The sequence below is a fragment of the Chanodichthys erythropterus genome, chromosome 17 (genome assembly GCF_024489055.1).
Source record: "Chanodichthys erythropterus isolate Z2021 chromosome 17, ASM2448905v1, whole genome shotgun sequence".
Lineage (NCBI taxonomy): Eukaryota > Metazoa > Chordata > Actinopteri > Cypriniformes > Xenocyprididae > Chanodichthys > Chanodichthys erythropterus.
Window position 1 is genome coordinate 36,524,945 of NC_090237.1, and position 19,602 is coordinate 36,544,546.

The 19,602-nt window shown below is 37.0% G+C and overlaps 2 protein-coding genes across 5 annotated transcripts; one reads left to right on the top strand and one right to left on the bottom strand.

Annotated features, from left to right (window-relative positions):
• Window positions 1-1,606: 1,606 nt before the first annotated feature.
• Window positions 1,607-8,385, bottom strand: lipt2 (lipoyl(octanoyl) transferase 2). 4 transcript variants are annotated; one of them, XM_067365941.1, is made up of 5 exons: window positions 8,301-8,385; window positions 7,314-7,398; window positions 6,412-6,887; window positions 3,928-4,143; window positions 1,607-1,688 (listed from the first exon to the last, which is right to left on the bottom strand). In XM_067365941.1, exons 3-5 carry the CDS (start codon window positions 6,854-6,856, stop codon window positions 1,654-1,656), a joined length of 696 nt encoding a protein of 231 aa, XP_067222042.1. In that variant the 5' UTR covers window positions 6,857-6,887; window positions 7,314-7,398; window positions 8,301-8,385; the 3' UTR covers window positions 1,607-1,653. The 4 variants fall into 4 exon arrangements, with proteins under 4 accessions (XP_067222042.1, XP_067222040.1, XP_067222039.1 ...); XM_067365939.1 differs by lacking the exon at window positions 7,314-7,398 and having other exon boundaries at window positions 8,301-8,377; XM_067365938.1 differs by lacking the exon at window positions 8,301-8,385 and having other exon boundaries at window positions 7,236-7,324.
• Window positions 8,270-17,705, top strand: rnf169 (ring finger protein 169). The gene is made up of 6 exons (XM_067365937.1): window positions 8,270-8,669; window positions 9,579-9,652; window positions 10,068-10,154; window positions 11,095-11,201; window positions 13,389-13,491; window positions 16,105-17,705. Exons 1-6 carry the CDS (start codon window positions 8,303-8,305, stop codon window positions 17,254-17,256), a joined length of 1,890 nt encoding a protein of 629 aa, XP_067222038.1. The 5' UTR covers window positions 8,270-8,302; the 3' UTR covers window positions 17,257-17,705.
• Window positions 17,706-19,602: the final 1,897 nt, after the last annotated feature.

Consider the following 19,602-nt stretch of genomic DNA (forward strand, 5'->3'; position numbering starts at 1 on the left):
TACCATACTAACTTACTCTGTGAACCTAACCTGGTCGGGAGCAGGTTTTCTTTGGTAAACCCAGAGTTTCCTTCGGTCTCCTCCCCCTTTTTAAAGTGCAAGTGATGTTTAAATAGTTAACTCATTCATTCACACAAAAATGAGTATTTTTCAAGTACAATTTCAAGTACAAATATCTAAAAATTCCTAAATCAAGATGGATTTTCTATATAAGAAAATGATATAAGATATTTAGTCTTGTTTCCTGGGGGATCTAAATTAAGTGCATTTTACTTAAGTTAAATTATCAATATCTGCCAGTGTGGTAATAAAAATAATCTTAATGCAAATGGAAAGTGTTGGAGTGTCTACCCAGGTGAAAAAAAAAAGTGCAGTAAAATACACTTTATTTTAGTACACAGCACACTTAATGTATTGAAAGTGCTCTATTTCCATGCACTTATTTTGTACTTAATATACTAAAAGCTATACTTCAGTACTTAAGATAATCTTAAGATCATGTGTACTCAACTGTGCTATTTGAGACACCATGAATTTGAACTAAAATGTTCTTTTAACATACTATCTCTGTATTAAAAAAATGCATCTAGTTACCACTTGTAGTACACTTGAACCCATCTTTCATACACCTTTAAATGTACTCATCAGACATAGGAAATAGACTTATGAATTATTTAAAATATAAGAATAATATATGATAAATATATACAAAATGTATTCGTAATGTTGTAGGCAATTTATTATAAATACATTTTGTATATATTCATTATATATCAATATTATATTTGAAATACATCATAAGTCTATTTTAAAAGTGTATGATAGATGGGTTCAAGTGTACTACAAGGGGTAACTACATTTTTTTATATACAGAGATAGTATGTTAAAAGCACATTTTAGTTCAAATTCATGGTGTCCCAAAATAGCACAGTTGAGTACACTTAGATGTTCTTAAGATTACCTTAAGAAGTACTAAAGTACAGCTTTTAGTATATTTAGTACAAAATAAGTGCATAGAGCACTTTAAGTACATTATGGAAGTGTACTAAAATAAAGTGTATTTTACTGCACTTTTTTTTCACCTGGGTAGACACTCCGACACTTTCCGTTTGCATTAAGATTATTTTTATTACCACACTTGCAGATATTGATAATTTTACTTAAGTAAAATGCACTTAATTTAGATCCCCCAGGAAACAAGACTAAATATCTTATATCATTTTCTTATATAGAAAATCCATATTGATTTAAGGATTTTTAGATATCTGTACTTGAAATAGGATGAAAAATACTAATTTTTGCAGTGTTAATGAATGAGTTAATTATTTAAACATCACTTGCACTTTAAAAAGGGGGAGGAGACCGAAGGAAACTCTGGGTTTACAGAAGAAAACCTGCTCCCGCAGGTTAGGTTCACAGAGTAAGTTAGTATGGTAACTGACTTTAAGTATAAGTGCTTTCTCGGGTTTGACATACCTGCCATTCTGAAACTGAAAACCCAGAGTTTCCCTCATTTCAGGGTTAACATACTCAGAGTTTTCACTTAACCTCCTTTCTGAAACGGGCCCCTGTACTCAGACCTTTTCCTCCATTTCCTGTGTTTTTGCTGCTTTGCTGTTTCGTGATCTACAATGGCTGGACGGCGTCTCCCCCTCAACTCCTCTGCATGGACGCGATCAACCCATAGACTGTAAAAAAAAAAAAAAAACATGTTATTGTGCAAGTTTCCTGGCTTCATAGCCATCCAGACAGACATTTTTATGGAAAGCCAATAGAAGTTTGGAGCTTGCAGGGAACAGACATGTCATACCCAGCATCATTTCTGCTGGGAGATGTGTGGTTAATACATCCACTGTGCATTTAAGCAAGACCAAAGAATAGGTCACTGTAGTCATGCCACTATGCACAGTGGTTGAGCTCTAGGAGACTGTGATGTTGTTTGCATGGAATGCACATTTTACCTTTGTGGCAAAGCCTGATTAAAACTAATTGTTTAAATAAATTGATTTGTGCATCTTTTTTACATAACACTGGCCATTGCTAATGACACACAATAAATAATCTAGCATACTTTCATTAAATATATAAATTCAAGCTAAAATTTAAGATTTTATAATTAGGCTATACTGAGACTGATTTATTTATAGATTTTCTTAGAATGAAGTTAATACCTTCATGGTGGTCATGGGGGGACAACTGCCAAGCAAGGCCCACGTCAATTTCTGACAATTCACGGCAGTTTTCGGTGTTGCCTGCAAATTGCCGTGTGCAGTCGTAAACCTGAACTTCCACGACAATCTACAGTTAGTGATGAAAATCCCACTTTTCATGCAGTGACTTGTATAGTGATGGCCAATTTCAAAACACTGCTTCAGGAAGCTTCAGAGCATAATGAATCAGCGTGTCGAATCAGCTGTTCAGAGTGCCAAAGTCATGTGATTTCAGCGGTTTGACACGCGATCTGAATCATGATTCGATACGCTGATTTGTAACGCTTCCGAAGCTTCCTGAAGCAGTGTTTTGAAATCGGCCATCACTAGTCGTTATTTTGTTTTTGACGCACCAAAATATTCTTGTGGCTTTATAATATTAATATTGAACCACTGTACTCACATGAACCGATTTAAATATGTTTTTAGTACATTAATGGATCTTGAGAGAGGAACTGACATTGCTGGCTATGGAGGCATCACTGAGTCATCGGATTTCAACAAAAATATCTTCATTTGCATTCCGAAGATGAATGAAGGTCTTACGGGTGTAGAATGACATGAAGGTGAGTAATAAATTACATTATTTTCATTTTTGGGTGAACTAACCCTTTAAGGGATGTGCTGGACCAACAAATATGATCCTGGAGGCCTTGCAATTCCCACCTCGTAATTTGTCTTGGTGCTTGAAACCACAGGACACGTTCAGAGGTCTTGTGGAGTCCACCTGATGTTAAGATTCGTTTTGTTTGATTGGATCAGAAGTGGATGAGGCAGGCTTATACCCATTTACACTTGGTATTTTAATCTGTCCCTTTGTCCACTTTCAACCACTTCTGGAGGGTTTATGGGTGGGTAAATGTATGAGCTTTTTCTGATATTTAGTTCTAATGGACAAAATAAGCTCAGGCAATTTACATGATGGAAAAACATATGAAGAGCATCAGCTTTCGCTTCTGCTCTGATAGCCACAAGACCGGCTGAATGCGGTGAGTGTGTGTGTAGAAATCAGGAATGCTAAGAGAACATTGTGCTTGGTACGTTTATCATCTTCAAGACAAAGTTTAAATCCCGTCTGGCTAGCGCACTTCCCATAATGTTTACGAATTATGTCAGTAAGAACGTATTCGAGTGTTTGCACTATGAAAGCAATCCAGTCTGATGCATTTTCGACTACCTCTGGAAGTGTTTGAAAGTGGGCAAGCTCAAAACATTTTAGACCCCTTTTACACTTGTATTTAGCATCGTCCACTTGTGATCCGACAAAATGCATCTTAATACCAGGTGTAAACAGGGCCACTGCTGTATTGCTCAATTCTTCTTTTGGAAATGTGAAGAACTGCAACTCCTGGTCTTCATTATTCATATTGGTCACTCTACTGGGTCAAGCACTGTTTCCTGACAAAACCCATGAAGAAAATCTGTTTGTTCAACCATGAACAACATTTTTTTGACAGTGCACCTTGATATTCTTTGAGGCACCTTGGGCTACCATGTTAATAGAAAAAGCATGGTATATGAATATGGTAAGCATTCAGTACCATAGTTACCATCTGATACCATCACTGTCTCATGGTACCACAACAGTATTTTTTCAGGAAGGTAAATTGATGAAAAATTGCAGAAAACTTTTAATAACATTACAAGCAGACATTTAAAAAAAGAGTAATGTTTACAATGAAGTAGTAAATCATAAATGTGTTTCAACTAAAGCTACCATTATATGTTAAAGTGCAGTTAAATTGTTCAGTAAAAGCTTCCAGCAGTTTTGGTACGGCCTCTTCAGTTGAGACATCCCGTCCCAGCTCTCGGCTCAATGAGGTCACACCTTTTCCCACAATCCCACACGGCACAATGTTGTCAAACCAACTCATGTCTGTGTTGCAGTTAAGAGCCAAACCATGAGAGGTGATGTATCTTCCACAATGGATTCCTGCAGAACAAGACAATTACCAATAAAATTCTTGATCACATTCTTCTCTTGAACTTTATTTGTACAAAAAGTGCAGTGGGGTCCTGATTTTCTTTCTTGTTTAAAGCTGTGTGTGAATATATTGTTTGAACATTTTATACAAAGAAATTTTATGACAAAACCAAATGACAAAAACATTTAATCTGCACTATTTTTAACAAGGAACATTATCGTGAAAGCGCAATTCCAAAAAGGTGCTGATGTGAGTGAAAAGTTCTGCACATGATCTACTGACGACGTGCAAATTAAAGAACACAGATGCAGCCGGATTTTTCCATAATGACCAACGCAATCTACCAGCGCAAATTAGCGTCTGGCTTAAAGGTGCTCTATGTAAGAATGACAGCTAGTGGTTGAAATGGGTACTGCAGTCCAAATTCAAAATATTGTTTGCCCCGCCCCCTCCTCCTCAGACTTGATGCTCTCACGGGTTGCCAGTTTGAGGACACGCAACAGGAGCGAACTCAATTGACATTGGAAGGCGAGGAGACTTACACACTGTAAGATAATTAGTTGATTTATTGATTTATGATGAGTTGATATCAAGTTTTTTATATGCTGAGGCTTTTTAGGTTGGGTAGAATCTGCGATCTCTGACCCAGTTTGTTCGCTGGCTTCCATGGCTAGAATTCGCTGCATGTATTTTACGTCAACTGGCAACCCGGGGTGGTGAAATACTATTGGGTAAATTGACAATGTGTGATCTTGCACAGACCTAAACAAAAACAAATTCTGACAAAAAAACGCAAATTTCAAAGTAAAATAACAGGCTGTAGCAATGGTTTTCAGAGAAACGAGTATGTGAACTGAGCATGTTTAATAAATAACTGCAAACATATTTTGGTATTTTCATGCTTTAGTACAGTCAAAAACTTACATAGAGCACCTTTAAGACGTGCTTGTTTTGGGCGGTAAATAATGGCGCAAATACCAGTAAATTGACTAGCGCAAACCTTAGTAAATCACCTTTAATTTAAATACTTTCCTCTAGTGTTCTCAAAAGTACCGACTTCGGTACTGAAATTTTAAAAAGGTGATGCTTTGAGCAGATTCGTAAACACCACTGATTGGCCATTGAGTTCACACGCTCATCGGATATGTCTGTAATTGGCTACAATGATCAACGCTTCAAAAACATGTTGTAAATAGTCATCAATGACGCTCTTCACCGAGCACTTACACAGATACACACGGGAGTGTTTAGAAGCAGGCGTCTATCAGCGGACCGGTCCCGCTCTCAAAATCAAACACTCATGATCATTGAAGCCAATCACAGACATATCCAATAAGCGCATGAACACAGTGGCCAATCAGATGTGTTTACGAATCCGCTCAACAGCGCTCAAACAAAGCGTCACATTTTTTAAATTTCGGTACCGACTTGGTATCGCGGTCAGTACTTTTGATAACACTACTTTCCTCCCATAAATTTTGCATCTGAAAGAGAAACTCCTAATGCATATGCAGTGAGGTCAGCCAAAAATAACCCTGTCCACACCTAATTTCAGTGCCAATTTATCACTGAGTGTCTTTAGTAAATCCCAACAGTAGTTTTTTAGGGTTTGTACTGACAGAAGCTGATAGTAAATCTGGCCCAAAATGTAAACAAATTGTGACATTGAAAATGCTCTTGGGAACTTTCTATACACTATTGGTCACAAAGTTTGGGGTCAAGTAAAATTTTAAGAAATTAATTAATATTTTGCAAAGATGCATTAAATTGATCAAAAGTCATTGTAAAGACTTTTACATCATTGCAAACAAATTATTTTAACTCTATGTGCACCTTAAAATTCTATTCAAAGTATACTGAAAAAAAAACAACAACATATGGTTTCCAGAAAAATATTAAGCAGCACAACTGATCATAATAAGAAATGTTTTTTGAGAACCAAATAAGCATATTAGAGTGATTACTGAAGGATCATTTTAAAATGTATTAAAAAAATAAATAAATACATAAAAATTTGTTTATATTGTAATACTATTTCACAATATTATTGTTTTTTCTGTATTTATTATAGCATAAGAGACTTCGTTAAAAAACATTCACAATAGTAATGTTTCCAAACTTTTGACTGTTAGTGTATTCGTCTTTCCAGTTTTGACGACTTTACTATTATTATAAAATGTGCAAATTAATAATAATGAATAAAGAGCAGGGGTGTCCAAACTTTTGACCAGTAATCAGTATTTATAAAGGAAATGTAAACCTAAAAATGTACTTACCAATTGCACAGATTTTGTAGTTGCCCACCCAGACACCTGTATCTGGAGAAGTGGAGGCGTTGATCCCAAATTTGCTGCACATCTTGATCACAGTCCTTTCCAGTTCACACACATACCATCTCACACTCTTCTTAAAGCAGCCCAGGTTGAGGACAGGATAACACACTAACTGACCAGGTCCATGAAACGTTATTAGACCTCCTCGGTTGGTACGGAAGAAGTCTGCGCCCAGCTCTTTCAGTCTTCGCTCCTCCTCAGGAGGGTAAGGAGCCTGTCTGATGCCAACGGTGTACACAGGCTCATGTTCACACAGTAATAAAGTGTTTGGGCTGATGCTGGACCAATCCAGATGTTGCTTTATGTGCTGCTGCTGTATCTTCAAGGCACTGCCGTAGGAAATCCTCCCTAAATGCAGCACCTTGACAGCAGCCTTACCCACTGACATTGTGTTTTCGGATGAGCTTTTGAAGCATCAACTATAGATGGAAAATAAAGTCACAATTAGTTCCATATTTTGCCCATAAAACATCATTCAAAGGAGGTTGGCATGACATTGTGAAGCAATGAAAGCAGTTAATATATTAATTATAATGCTGTTTTATGGAATCATGTTGTGTACATTACGTGCAGATTACAATAAACATTTTCATTTCATGTATGCTATTTATCAACTACCCATATTTTCTGCAATTAATCTGATATATTTTAGGAAAAATCCAACACTAACTGTAATGTCCTCATTTCAAACCAGCTTTAGCACAGGATGCACCGAATACAAGGATTATAAGCGCAAGTTCCAACATAAAGTGATGTTTAACACTCACAGAGCTCGATGTGTCTGTTAAAGGACAGTCATTCTTACTATACGCTGCTGCAATGCTGCCAGTGCGGACTTAACTTACTCTGCTTTAACTCCACAGGGTGAATGCGGAGGCGAGATGCATCACTGCCATCTACTGGTTTGGTGCACTACATACTAAACTTAAACTTTACATCAAGAAAAAGCATCGTTAACAAAAAAAAAAAAAAAAAAAAAAATATATATATATATATATATATATATATATATATATATATATATATATATATATATATATATATATATATATATATATATATATATATATATATATATATATATATATATATATATATATATATATATATATATATAAAAACAGCAATTGGTGATTCTCTGACACTGCAAAAGCATCCTGAGTTAGGCTACAGTTTCATACCCCTTGAAGAATATACAATTTTAACAAAATAAGAATTGCATGTTATTTGTATTTAATACTGTCCTGAATAAGCTTATTTCACATAACAGATGTTTACATACACTCCACAAGACAAAATGACTGAATTTATAAAAATGAAACTGTAGGCTAACTAACTGTAGCCTAACTTAGGATGCTTTTGCAGTGTGAGTCAGAGAATCACCAGTTGCTGTTTACATTAATTTCCCAGTTTATATTAATGTTTAAATGAAATAAATGGTATTAAAAATAATCACTTTGGTAATCTAAAATACTTTTTGGATGTAACTGTAATTTGATTACCACCCATTTAAAATGTAACTTTAATGAAATGCAATTAAAAAACTCCCCAACCCTGAATACTTGGTAGGGTACTGAAAGTATACACTTAACTTAATCTTAATATATATATATATATATATATATATATATATATATATATATATATATATATATATATATATATATATATATATATATATATATATTAAGATTAAGTGAAGTGTCCAGATACTGTGTGACCAGTGTATAAAAAATAAAAAAATTTAAAAAATAAGAATTTGTCTTTCCACCGCTGCACGTGACGTCACGACAGGGCGGGGCTTGTGTTCAAACCCAGACGCAGGCTCATACCAATGAAAATGGCGGCGGTGGGGTCCGCCAAATCCACTGGACTGGGGCAGAGAAGCAAAAGCAGGCCTGGCGCTCACACCGCTCCTCTGTCTCTGGAGGAGGCCCGGTGCCCAGTGTGCTCAGAGATCCTCCTGGAGCCCGTGACGATGCCGTGTGGACACTCGGTGTGCCTGCACTGCTTCCAGCGGACGGTGAAGCTGATCAGCCTGTGCTGTCCGCTGTGCCGGCTGCGAGTGTCCAGCTGGGCCCGTAAACAGTCCCGGGAGAAGAGCCTGGTCAACACCGAGCTCTGGGAGCTGGTCCGGCTCAGTCACCCGGAGAGATGCAGGCGGAGGATGGAGCAGAGGGATGGAGAGATCGCGGACGGAGGTTCGTGCGACTTGACATATTACATAATCATGAGTTTGAAATAATTATTTACGCTTCGGGAAATCGCGGCTTGACATAACAGACAGTTTCAGTGATTTCAGTTCAGATGACCGTTTCACCAATAACCCAATAATAATACAATATTTTTTTTTATTATTATTGAGTTTTACCATCGCAAACGATATGAAGCCAGTAAATTTGACCAGTGAAACTGGAAGGATAACCGTGTTTTGTTGGGGGGCGTTCACACAGGACTGTTTTTCTCGGTCGGTCCGTGTCGCGTCGCGTCTGGCGCGTCGCGTTTTGAACGTGATTAAACACAACAAAAGTTTTTAGTGGCTAATTTGATCAAATACGTTCAACATAAGTTTTTTTGGAGTATATATATATATATATATATATATATGTGTTTTGGTGCTGGTTATTTTTGCCAAATTTTTCAGAGTTCTTAAGTTTTCGGACGTCATGGGAGCAGATAAGAGTAGAAAAGGGACAAAATGATAATACCTGACTTTATAAAGTATTGAAAACACCTGAATTTAGACTTTATAAAGTGTTGAAATTAATTTAATTTATAATAATAATAATAATAATAATAATAATAATAATCAATAATAATAATAATCAATTTTTTTTTTAGTTCTAGCTATGTTTCTTACCCACATCTGACTTGCTATATTTTAAAGATTTACAAGACAGTCTAGTGTGATATCCTGGTTGTTTGTAAACTTGAATGTAAAACTGAGTGGTAACTTGTCCAGACATGTGTGTGTCCAGTGGGAGGAGCTGGTGACTGAACTGAGAGCATCAAATGTGTTTATCATGGTTTGGTCCCATTACTGACTTGGCGTTAGGAAGAAGGAAGCCAGTTGGCCATTTTTGTGATTTCTTTATGTTTTCATATCTTAGAGATTTTTCGTGCACCTGTACCAATTCATAAGTCTGGAGAAATGCGTCAAGAGTACGAGAAACAAAAGATGAAGGTAAGTTACTGAGGTGTGACACTAAATTGTTTGCACTCTTTATTGCTGTTGTTCATGACATTATTTTTTGCCTACACTTAGAAAAAAAATATAGTATTACAGTGTTCTTGGACATATACCATGCTATTTATTCTGGAGTACTTATAAATACCTTGGTATTAACATTTGATAAAATTACTATTGTTCCAACAAAGTGGAAAAGTCCACAAACAAAATGCAATGGACTTCTGATTTCTAATAATCTGGTTTTGCTTGTTCTACATGAAATACAGTTTTAGATGTGTGTGTGTAGGTGTGTGTGTGTATATATATATATATATATATATATATATATATATATATATATATATATATATATATATATATATATATATACATAAAATATAAAATATAAAGCACAGGTTTATTTTTTCAGGGTGGATGCAGTGAAGAAACTGAAGAGAGAAAGAAAAAAATCCACAGAAAGGAAGAGTGTGGGATGCTGAAACATTGTCAATATCCTGTATGTTCAAAACTCTTCTTCGTTGTTACTTGCTTGGGTCTAAGCTGGGTGTAAACATGCACACATACAGTTAAAGGGTTAGTTCACCCAAAAATGAAAATAATGTCATTTATTACTCACCCTCATGCCGTTCCACACCCGTAAGACCTTCATTCATCTTCAGAATATAAATTAAGATATTTTAATTGAAATCCGATGGCTCAGTGAGGTCTGCATAGCCAGCAATGACATTTCCTCTCTCAAGATCCATTAATGTACTAAAACATATTTAAATCAGTTCATGTGAGTACAGTGGTTCAATATTAATATTATAAAGCTTATTTATATACAAAAAAACTCTATAATATTATAAATATATTAATATTATATTTTTATGCACCAAAAAACAAAAACAAAGAACGACTTATTTAGTGATGGCCGATTTCAAAACACTGTTTCAGGAAGATTCAGAGCATAAATGAATCAGTGTATCGAATCATAATTCGGATCGCCTGTCAAACCACCAAACTGCTGAAATCATGTGACTTTGGAACTCCGAACCGCTGATTCGACATGCTGATTCATTATTTGGCGCACCAAAAATATTCTCGTCGCTTTATAATATTAATATTGAACCACTGTACTCTCATGAACTGATTTAAATATGTTTTTAGTACATTAATGGATCTTGAGAGAGGAAATGACATTGCTGGCTATGGAGGCCTCACTGAGCCATCGGATTTCAACAAAAATATCTTAATTTGTGTTCTGAAGATGAACGAAGGTCTTACGGGTGTGGAACGGCATGAGGGTAAGTAATTAATGACAGAATTTTCATTTTTGGGTGAACTAACCCTTAAATTCATATGCTTCATAATTTGGGATATTTCTTTTTATTAACTACTTTGTTATTGCTTAATTACATTTGCTTGTCCATTTTACACTAGTTACTGTGTTTCAGTTCTGTGGCGTGTCAGACTCTGAGAATGAAGAGCCAGTGGGAAAGAGGACCAGACATGTTTCAGCATTTGTACGAAAAACAAGATGCTCCCCTGCTGTCAGTAGAGGGTATTGCACTTATATTTACTTTATATTTAAAATGTATTTATTATTAGTGTTAGAATTATAGAATTAGTGTTAGAATTCATTGTATCTAGAACGGGGGGCCTGGAAAACATTAACATGCAGAAAACATAAACACACACACACACCTATTTATTCCTTATTATGACCATTTTCCACACTTTTGAAAAACAGTCAACACAAACATATGAAAATGAAACATAGAAGCATTCAAAAATTATGTAGTGGCCAAAAGTGGCAAGCAAATTATATTATGTTTGAACTAGGGCTGCCATCGAATGAAAAATTTAATTTACCTCGGCATAGATGAATAACAAGAGTTCAGTACATGGAAATGACATACAGTGAGTCATAAACACGAGTTACGTAACAGTCAGGATCATTAATATGTATGCCCCCAATATTTGCATATGCCAGCCCATGTTCAAGCCATTAGACAAGGGCAGCCAGTATTAACGTCTGGATCTGTGCACAGCTGAATCATCAGACTAGGTAAGCAAGCAAGAACAATAGCAAAAAATGGCAGATGGAGCAATAATAACTGACATGATCCATGATATCATGATATTTTTAGTGATATTGGTAAATTGTCTTTCTAAATGTTTTGTTAGCATGTTGCTAATGTACTGTTAAATGTGGTTAAAGTTACCATCGTTTCTTACTGTATTCACGGAGAACACAACTTCATTCTTTATAAATCTCTCCAACAGTGTAGCATTAGCCGTTAGCCACGGAGCACCATCAAACTAATTCAGAATCAAATGTAAACATCAAAATAAATAGTATACACACAGGAATCGATGCATGCATGCAGCATGAATGACAAAAGATCTTTGTAAAGATCCATTTTGAGGGTTATATTAGCTGTGTGACCTTTGTTTATGCTGGTTAAGGCAGTAGAGAGCTCGGAGGCGAGGAGCACGAGATTTAAAGGGGCCGCGCACAGAATCGGTGCATATATAATTATGGCTCAAAATAGGCAGTTAAAAAAAATAATAAAAAAAAATCTATGGGGTATTTTGAGCTGAAACTTCACAAACACATTCAGGGGACACCTTAGACTTATATTAGATCTTGTTAAAACTGGTTCTAGGGCACCTTTAATTAATCTGAGAAATGCGTCATACAGGCACAATAGATGTATCACTTTTATTTCATTTTCCCTTTTTTATTCAAAATATTCACGTGTTAACTGTTGTCTATCATGAACTATAGGCTACATAGGCGCTGAGAACCCACGGAAACACGGGATATTCTCCATTTATTTTAACCAATAAAAAATGACTGCAGCTTTCAGATGCAATGTTTTTTTTTTTGTTTTTTTTTCATATTTCTGTGGTTTATTTCATGGTTCTGTAGGCTATATCATGCAGTGAGTTGTCGCCCTGCGTCATATTCATCTTCAGTCAACTGCATGAATAGCAGATGTCCTATGTAGGTCTGCGGGCGGGGCAAGTGCATTAAATGCATTAAAAAATGTAAATTCCCAGCCCTAGTTTGAACATATTCAGAGATGTAATATGTGTAGATTTCAGCTATACAAAGTTCTGTCATGAAACTCTAGATGGCACAGGCTGATAGGTCTTTAACTCAGTCTGCTTGCAATCACATCATTCTCTATAGGGCACAGCTGATTGGTTCCTGCTGTATCAGTAACCAATGAGCTCACTGCTCAACCTTCAAATACTTGGTCAGCATTTGCTGTAGCAGCTCTTTCAGCAACCCTCCACCTTCCCCAGCTCCACCTGTATAGATCTGCTACAGGTAATTCATATATGCTATATTGTACAGCAGCAGCATGTCTTACTTGCTCACAGCAGCGTGTTGCGCATGTATCGGCAGTAGAAAGTCCAGTACTTGCTCTACAGCAGCAGCAATATTCCAGATCAATTCCGCCAAGACCAAACGTATCACTATTGTCATATCCAATACTATGCCAAAAACTCTTGAGAGTTGTCATGACAGAAATATATTCATATTCACTCAGCAGTCATAAAAAAGAAAACAAACTAATAATTAGTGTAAATATAAATGCATGACAATGCATTGATAGAGCCCGAACTGCCACAAACATAAACTACAACACCACTGTTAATATGCGAAGATACTAGTATCAGTCAGTGCTAATCTCAAACTTTCCAAATGTCACATAATTTGCCATTGTGCTTCCAGCTGTCTTCATAGCACTGCTGTTCAGAGGAGCAGGAGCTGTACAGATTCTGAGGACGGCAGAGGAAAAAGCAGAGTTCACACACATCATGCCATTCCTGACAAGGTATAACATTTCAGTTATTGCCTGAACGCATCTGTTCAAATAATCATCAGTCTAATTTGTTGTTTAGGGTGAATCGGTAATTAAAACACCAGTCCTGTTGTTCCAAGAAATATATTTGGTTCTCAACTCAATTTCAGAGTGCTGAAAATATTTTTTTTTTATTAAGTAACCATTTAGAAGACACATTCTTCTTCATATCTGGCCCTGGAGGTCCACTGTCTTGCAGAGTTTAGGCCCAACCCTAATTAAATGCACATGAACAAGCTAATCAAGGTCTTCTGTAATGATTACTAAAAAAAGAGAATTTCATGTAGGTCCATTTGTGATTTCAGAAATCCAATATATTGCAATTTGATTTTACAACTGACTTGGAATTTTTTCCACACCCTAAAATAAATCTTGTGCATTCCTGTTTCTCAACGCACGACTAGAGCTTTTTTTAGTGTATAGGTGTGTTCGCGCCAAGTTGGATTTAACGTAATTATGAGATTTCAACTTGTGTAAAGACCCAGAATTTTCTGAGAGCTCTGACTTGTACCATGTGACTGATGTAGGCTACCACCTGACCACTACAGATTCATTTTGGCATTGATAGTGTTGCTGTAGAAACGCATAAATCTAGGGTTGTGACGAGACAATTGGCTCACAAAACAAGACACAAGATTGGGTTCATGAGAACGAGATGAGATTTTTGCATATTATTTTTAAGAAATCCTCAATGACAAAATTCATGACTGAAAAAACAGGTGCATTTTGAAATGTTTTAACTAATCATCATGTAATGAATGTCATTTCAGAAATTAGAACTGAAATGACATTCATTACATGATGATTAGTTCGTATTGGGGCTGGGTAAAAAATATCGGTTTCTCGATTTTAATCAATTCTCATTTTTACGAACCAATATCGATTCCTAAATCCCAAGAATCGATTAGTCGTGTCTGTTTTCAGTTGATGAATGAGCAGAATATGTAGCGCCTCCCATCCAATAAATCGCAATAATCGTTTGCTCTGTTACTTTCGATATAAAGCAAAGTCTCAGATTTCAAATGACATCCATCTTATTATGAGATTCAAATAATAAATACCGTTTTGGCACGGTTTAATGTGACGCGACAGATCCCTTTAGCGCCTCAGTTAAAGAGGAGCTTCCTCTTCCCTGCTTTAATACCAGTTACAGCGCGAAATAAACACAACTAAACATCTGAAGGTTTGTTAAAATATACTGTACAACTTACTGAAATCCGTATCAAAAGACGTCAATAAAACAGCTTGTAAACAATGTCACGTAACATCACATTTACCTCAGAAAAACATGTTCAGTGACCATAAACTCATTAGTCAGCTAGAAAAACGAACTCTAGAAAGCAACATTCTGATAAATATATCTATGCACCGTTACATATTCATTATAATTTTTAATGTTCTTCAATATTTAATGCATGTTTGAATAAATCAGTTATGACAGCCGTGATTTAAATGTTTATATTTAAAAAAAATAAATAAATAAAATAATTGGAGTAGAAATATGATTATGTAAATCTAAACTTTATTTATAATAACATCGAGTGTAATTTAAGTGTTTGTATATAAATAAAGTACCAACTGACTTTTATGTGTAGTTTACAGCATTAGTTGAGAGATTTTTTCCTCTAGACAATTTGCCATGTACTGTAACTGAAATACGAATCGTAATCGTAATTGAATCGAATCGAATTGAAAGCATGTGAATAGTAATTTAATCGAATCGTTAAAATTGTCAATTGTGCTCGCATTTTACTTTTGCTTTCGCGATCACACGTACTCTATGCATAGGGAGCGGTGGTGCTGAGTGTGAAGATTAGACACTTATCAGATGCTTAGGCTCTGTTGCGCAACAAATCCTCCACCATGGTCTTGTCAGTCATCACGCCTTACTCGTCACATGATCAGTGAACTGTGATTACTGCTGCACAGTGTGCGACTCTGCAGCTCATGCTGGATGAGCAAAGCATACGTTTACAATTGAAGTGACCATTTTGCAACTGAATTAAATGGATTTATTTTTTATAAAAAAGCGAAACGACAGTGGAGGCGGTGCTGTGGTGGGCACCGTAATGTAATGTAAATGTAGCAGTGGCATATTCTTTGCTAACTTCACTCTCATGCTCTGTCATGGTCGTCTCGTCACACCCCTACATAATTCTGATTCTGAGGATGTGAACAGCTCTGAGTTGAATGTCACGAGTTGTGATCTCCGTAAATAATTACGGTAATTACAATATGGAATGAACGCAGCATATAATCACCCTTAAACTTTGCCCACTAAACCACAGTACCTATATAGTAGGATTGACGTGTCCAATCCTGCTCCTGAAGTTTAGCTCCAATTCTGATTAAACACCTGAACCATCTAATCAGTGTCTTCAAAATTACAAGAAACTTCCATGCAAGTGCATTAAGGCAGTTTGGAGCTAATCTGTGCCGCACTTTGGAAGCACAATTGTACACCCCTGTAGTACAAAATAGCATCTGTTGTTGAAATCAGTGCAGGCTTGACAGTAAACAAATTATCCAGTGAATAGTCATTTTTATTGTCAGTGATACTACTCTACCACTCTTTCCCCTCTCTAGGCTAGCATCAGTCATAGTTACAACGCTGGAATCCTTCTTTCCTCGGAGAACAGTCTATCTTTTTCAGCCCCGGTACTGAGCCTAGATAAGAGACACCATTGGCGGGGCATCCACACCTCATCTGTTTCTGTTGTGCTTCAATCGAAACCAGAGAGGTCCATTAGCCCAGAGAGCAATGATAGCATATCGGAAGAACTCAACCATTTCAAGCCTATCGTCTGCTCGCCATGCACACCCCCCAAAAGGTTGCCCGATGGCCGACTTTTGGAACCTACGATCGTGAAGTCGACCCCTAGGAACTTGACACGGACTCTGCACAAGTCCACAAGCTACGAGGCCAGCCCAACCATCTTGCAGAAGTGGAAGCAGATTGAAGTTGATCGTCAGTGCATCAAGGTGACCTCAAAAGGTACAGTCACGAGTCCGATCGCAGAAGATCTTAGCCTTAAATTGAGTCCCGTTGAAGAACAGGACAGCCAACTCTGCAACTGTGCTGTACCCAAGGACGGCTTAGAGGATCATCAATGCAATTGTGGGTCTAAGGATCGGAAGGATAAACTTGTAGTCTGTAATAAACGACGGCTTATATTTGATCAGTGTAACAAAGAGGAAGATACACAGCCAGTTAGCACTCACATCAGGTCAACACCTCAAACTGTTGCAGATACTTCGTCCCCGAAAAGGCGTAGCAGATGCAAAGCACTCTGTGAACCCACAGAAACTTTAGATAAACACGCTGGACATGGTACTCAGGGTGCTGTAGACCCCGAGAACTTAATAAATGAGCCTACCCCCCGGAGCTGTGTACTTAACAGACCTACCTCAAGAAGGGGCAAAAAGAGAAGCCACAAAACCAAACACTTGGAAGAGAACCTACAGACAAAAATATCCCGGACAGATAGCTGCAATGCCTGCGACAGGCTTGATGATCTGATTGTCCGGCGAATGAGTCAGGAAAAGGAGGACAGAGAACTGGCGCTAAAGTTACAAAGACAGTTTGACAGAGAATGCCAAAAAGTGGACCGGCACAAAACAAGTCGTAACAAATACGAACTCAGGTCCTGGGCTACAAAAGATGGGATGGTAGGACACAATACACGCAGATCAGGAAGAATCTCCAAAAGAAATGAGCACTTTAACTATAGCTGTTAAAGGGACTTGCGGTTATAGTACTGTTTTATTGTAGTGATTTGTCACGGTCACAAACGTTTTCTTTGCTTAGGCACTACAGAGGCTTTCTAATGTCTGGAAAAGTATTGCAAGATAAGGTATTTACTTTTTTGACTCATCTGTCATTTAACAGATGTGTTTCATCCAAAGCAACTTGCTTTAATCGAGTCCACCTAGAGCAACCTGGGGTTAAGTGCCTTCGCTCAAGGGCACAATGGTCGTAGGAGAGGATTGGGATCTCAGCAACTTTCCCATTCATGGGGATTCAAAGCTGCAGTGTTTTGTTTCCAGCTCTGTTACTGTTTAACTGGCTTCTACCACTCAAAAAGAAGAAACTGGGTATATGTTGTTTGGGGGACGGAAAATACATACAGAACTATACATAAAAACTCTGAAAGGCTTTTTAGTACTTCAAGCCAGAGTCGATAGTACTCCTTACAATCTCTTTGTGCTCATCACAATCACAATTGCTCCTTAAGAAGTTTGTTTGCATGTTTTAAAGTTATCATAGGACATTTGTACAAAGGTGTAGCTTAACCCTTTATTTGGCATTTCTTGTTTCCAGTGGTCTGGGAAGTTTTCTCTTGATGTATCAATCTATCAAACAACTCGTACCAATACATAAATATATATATTTTATGAATGATCTGGGTGGAAAAGAGTAAAATTGTAGCCTTAGGTCAGAAAACTGCTCTACACAAGTACATAGACACAAACGCTTGGTCAACGATTTGCAAAAGCACAGTCTTGTTGTACGTAACTTGTTTACTGCGTTCTTGAGCCTTTAGCCTTTAGTTCTTGAATGCTAAAGGCAGTGATAGAGTTGCCTTCAAATGTTTGTGCCATTTAATTAGGATGTATTATTTTTTTAGTTAGCTAGCTGTGAACATGTCAGCAGTTAAAGGGTTAGTTCACCCAAAAATGACATTTCTGCCATTAATTACTCACCCTCATGTTGTTCCAAACCTGTAAGACCTTCATTCATCTTCAGAACACAAATTAAGATATTTTTGATGAAATCCGAGGGTTTCTGAACCACACCAGGCAGCATCTTCATTGCACCTTTTGAGGTCCAGAAAGATATTAAAGACGACTTGACTGCTGTTGCGGCAAAAATTAATTAGCTGACATCACTAGCAAGAGACAAACCTTAGGAGAATTCACTTTATAAAGATTTTATTTCTTGCAAGAAAGAGTCCACAGTCGACACAACCATACAATGTCTGCCCCGAGTGTGAACTAAGGACACAAGAGAACCCACAAACATTTATACCCCCAATGTTTGAGCAAATCTTCTCAGTACTTTTCCATACAGGGTAAAAGTGACAATACACATACACAAATGGCTTCCCCTTCTGTCTTTAGAACTAATTTAATTAACAAGCAGGAAACACAATGGTCCCCCTTCTGTCTTTGAACTTATTTAAATTATCCGATACCCTAGGTTCGGGAAAGCTCTCAGTTTGGGTGTCTCACCGTTAGCCCCCTGGATTTCAGCAGACACTGTTGTCTGTTGAGCTCAGAGAGGTGTTTTGCATAGCTTGAAGCAGATATTGGCATATTAAATTTTTCCCCAACACTGCAGTGGTTCAACCTTATGTTATGAAGCGACGAGAATACTTTTTGTGCGCAAAAACAAAACAAAAATAATGACTTTATTCAACAATTTTTTCTCTTCCCTGACAGTCTCCTATGCTGTTCATTTGGAGACTCTGTGCAGCACTTCCTTGTTTACGTCCAAACGCCAGCTCAGTATTGGCTGACGATGTACATGTGAGCACAACGAAGAATGCTTGTGATGCTGACGCAGGAGCCGACCAATAATGAGTCTGCGTTCTGATGTAGAACACGGAAGTGCTGCACTGTGTTTACTATGTTAACCGCAGAGGAGGCAGTCGGGGAGAAGAAATTGTTGAATAAAGTCATTATTTTTGTTTGTTTTTTTGCGCACAAAAAGTATTTTCGTCGCTTCATAACATTAAGGTTAAATCACTGGAGTCACGTGGACTATTTTAACAAAGTATTTACTACCTCTGGACTTGAAAAGGTGCAATGATATTGCTGCCTATGTGTGGTTCAGAAACCCTCAGATTTTATCAAAAATATCTTAATTTGTGTTCTGAAGTAATTAATGACAGAATTTTCATTTATGGGTGAACTAAGGTAGAGCCACTTTAAAAAAAACATCCAAGGTTACCAACAAAACTATTTTTGTAGTTTTAAGCTTTAAAAAAAGAAGTCATGGACAATTTTATTTATATGGTATCTGCAGACAGTGATTGACTGTCGTAAAACTACAGCAGCAATTCAATGACTTTCTCTAATGGT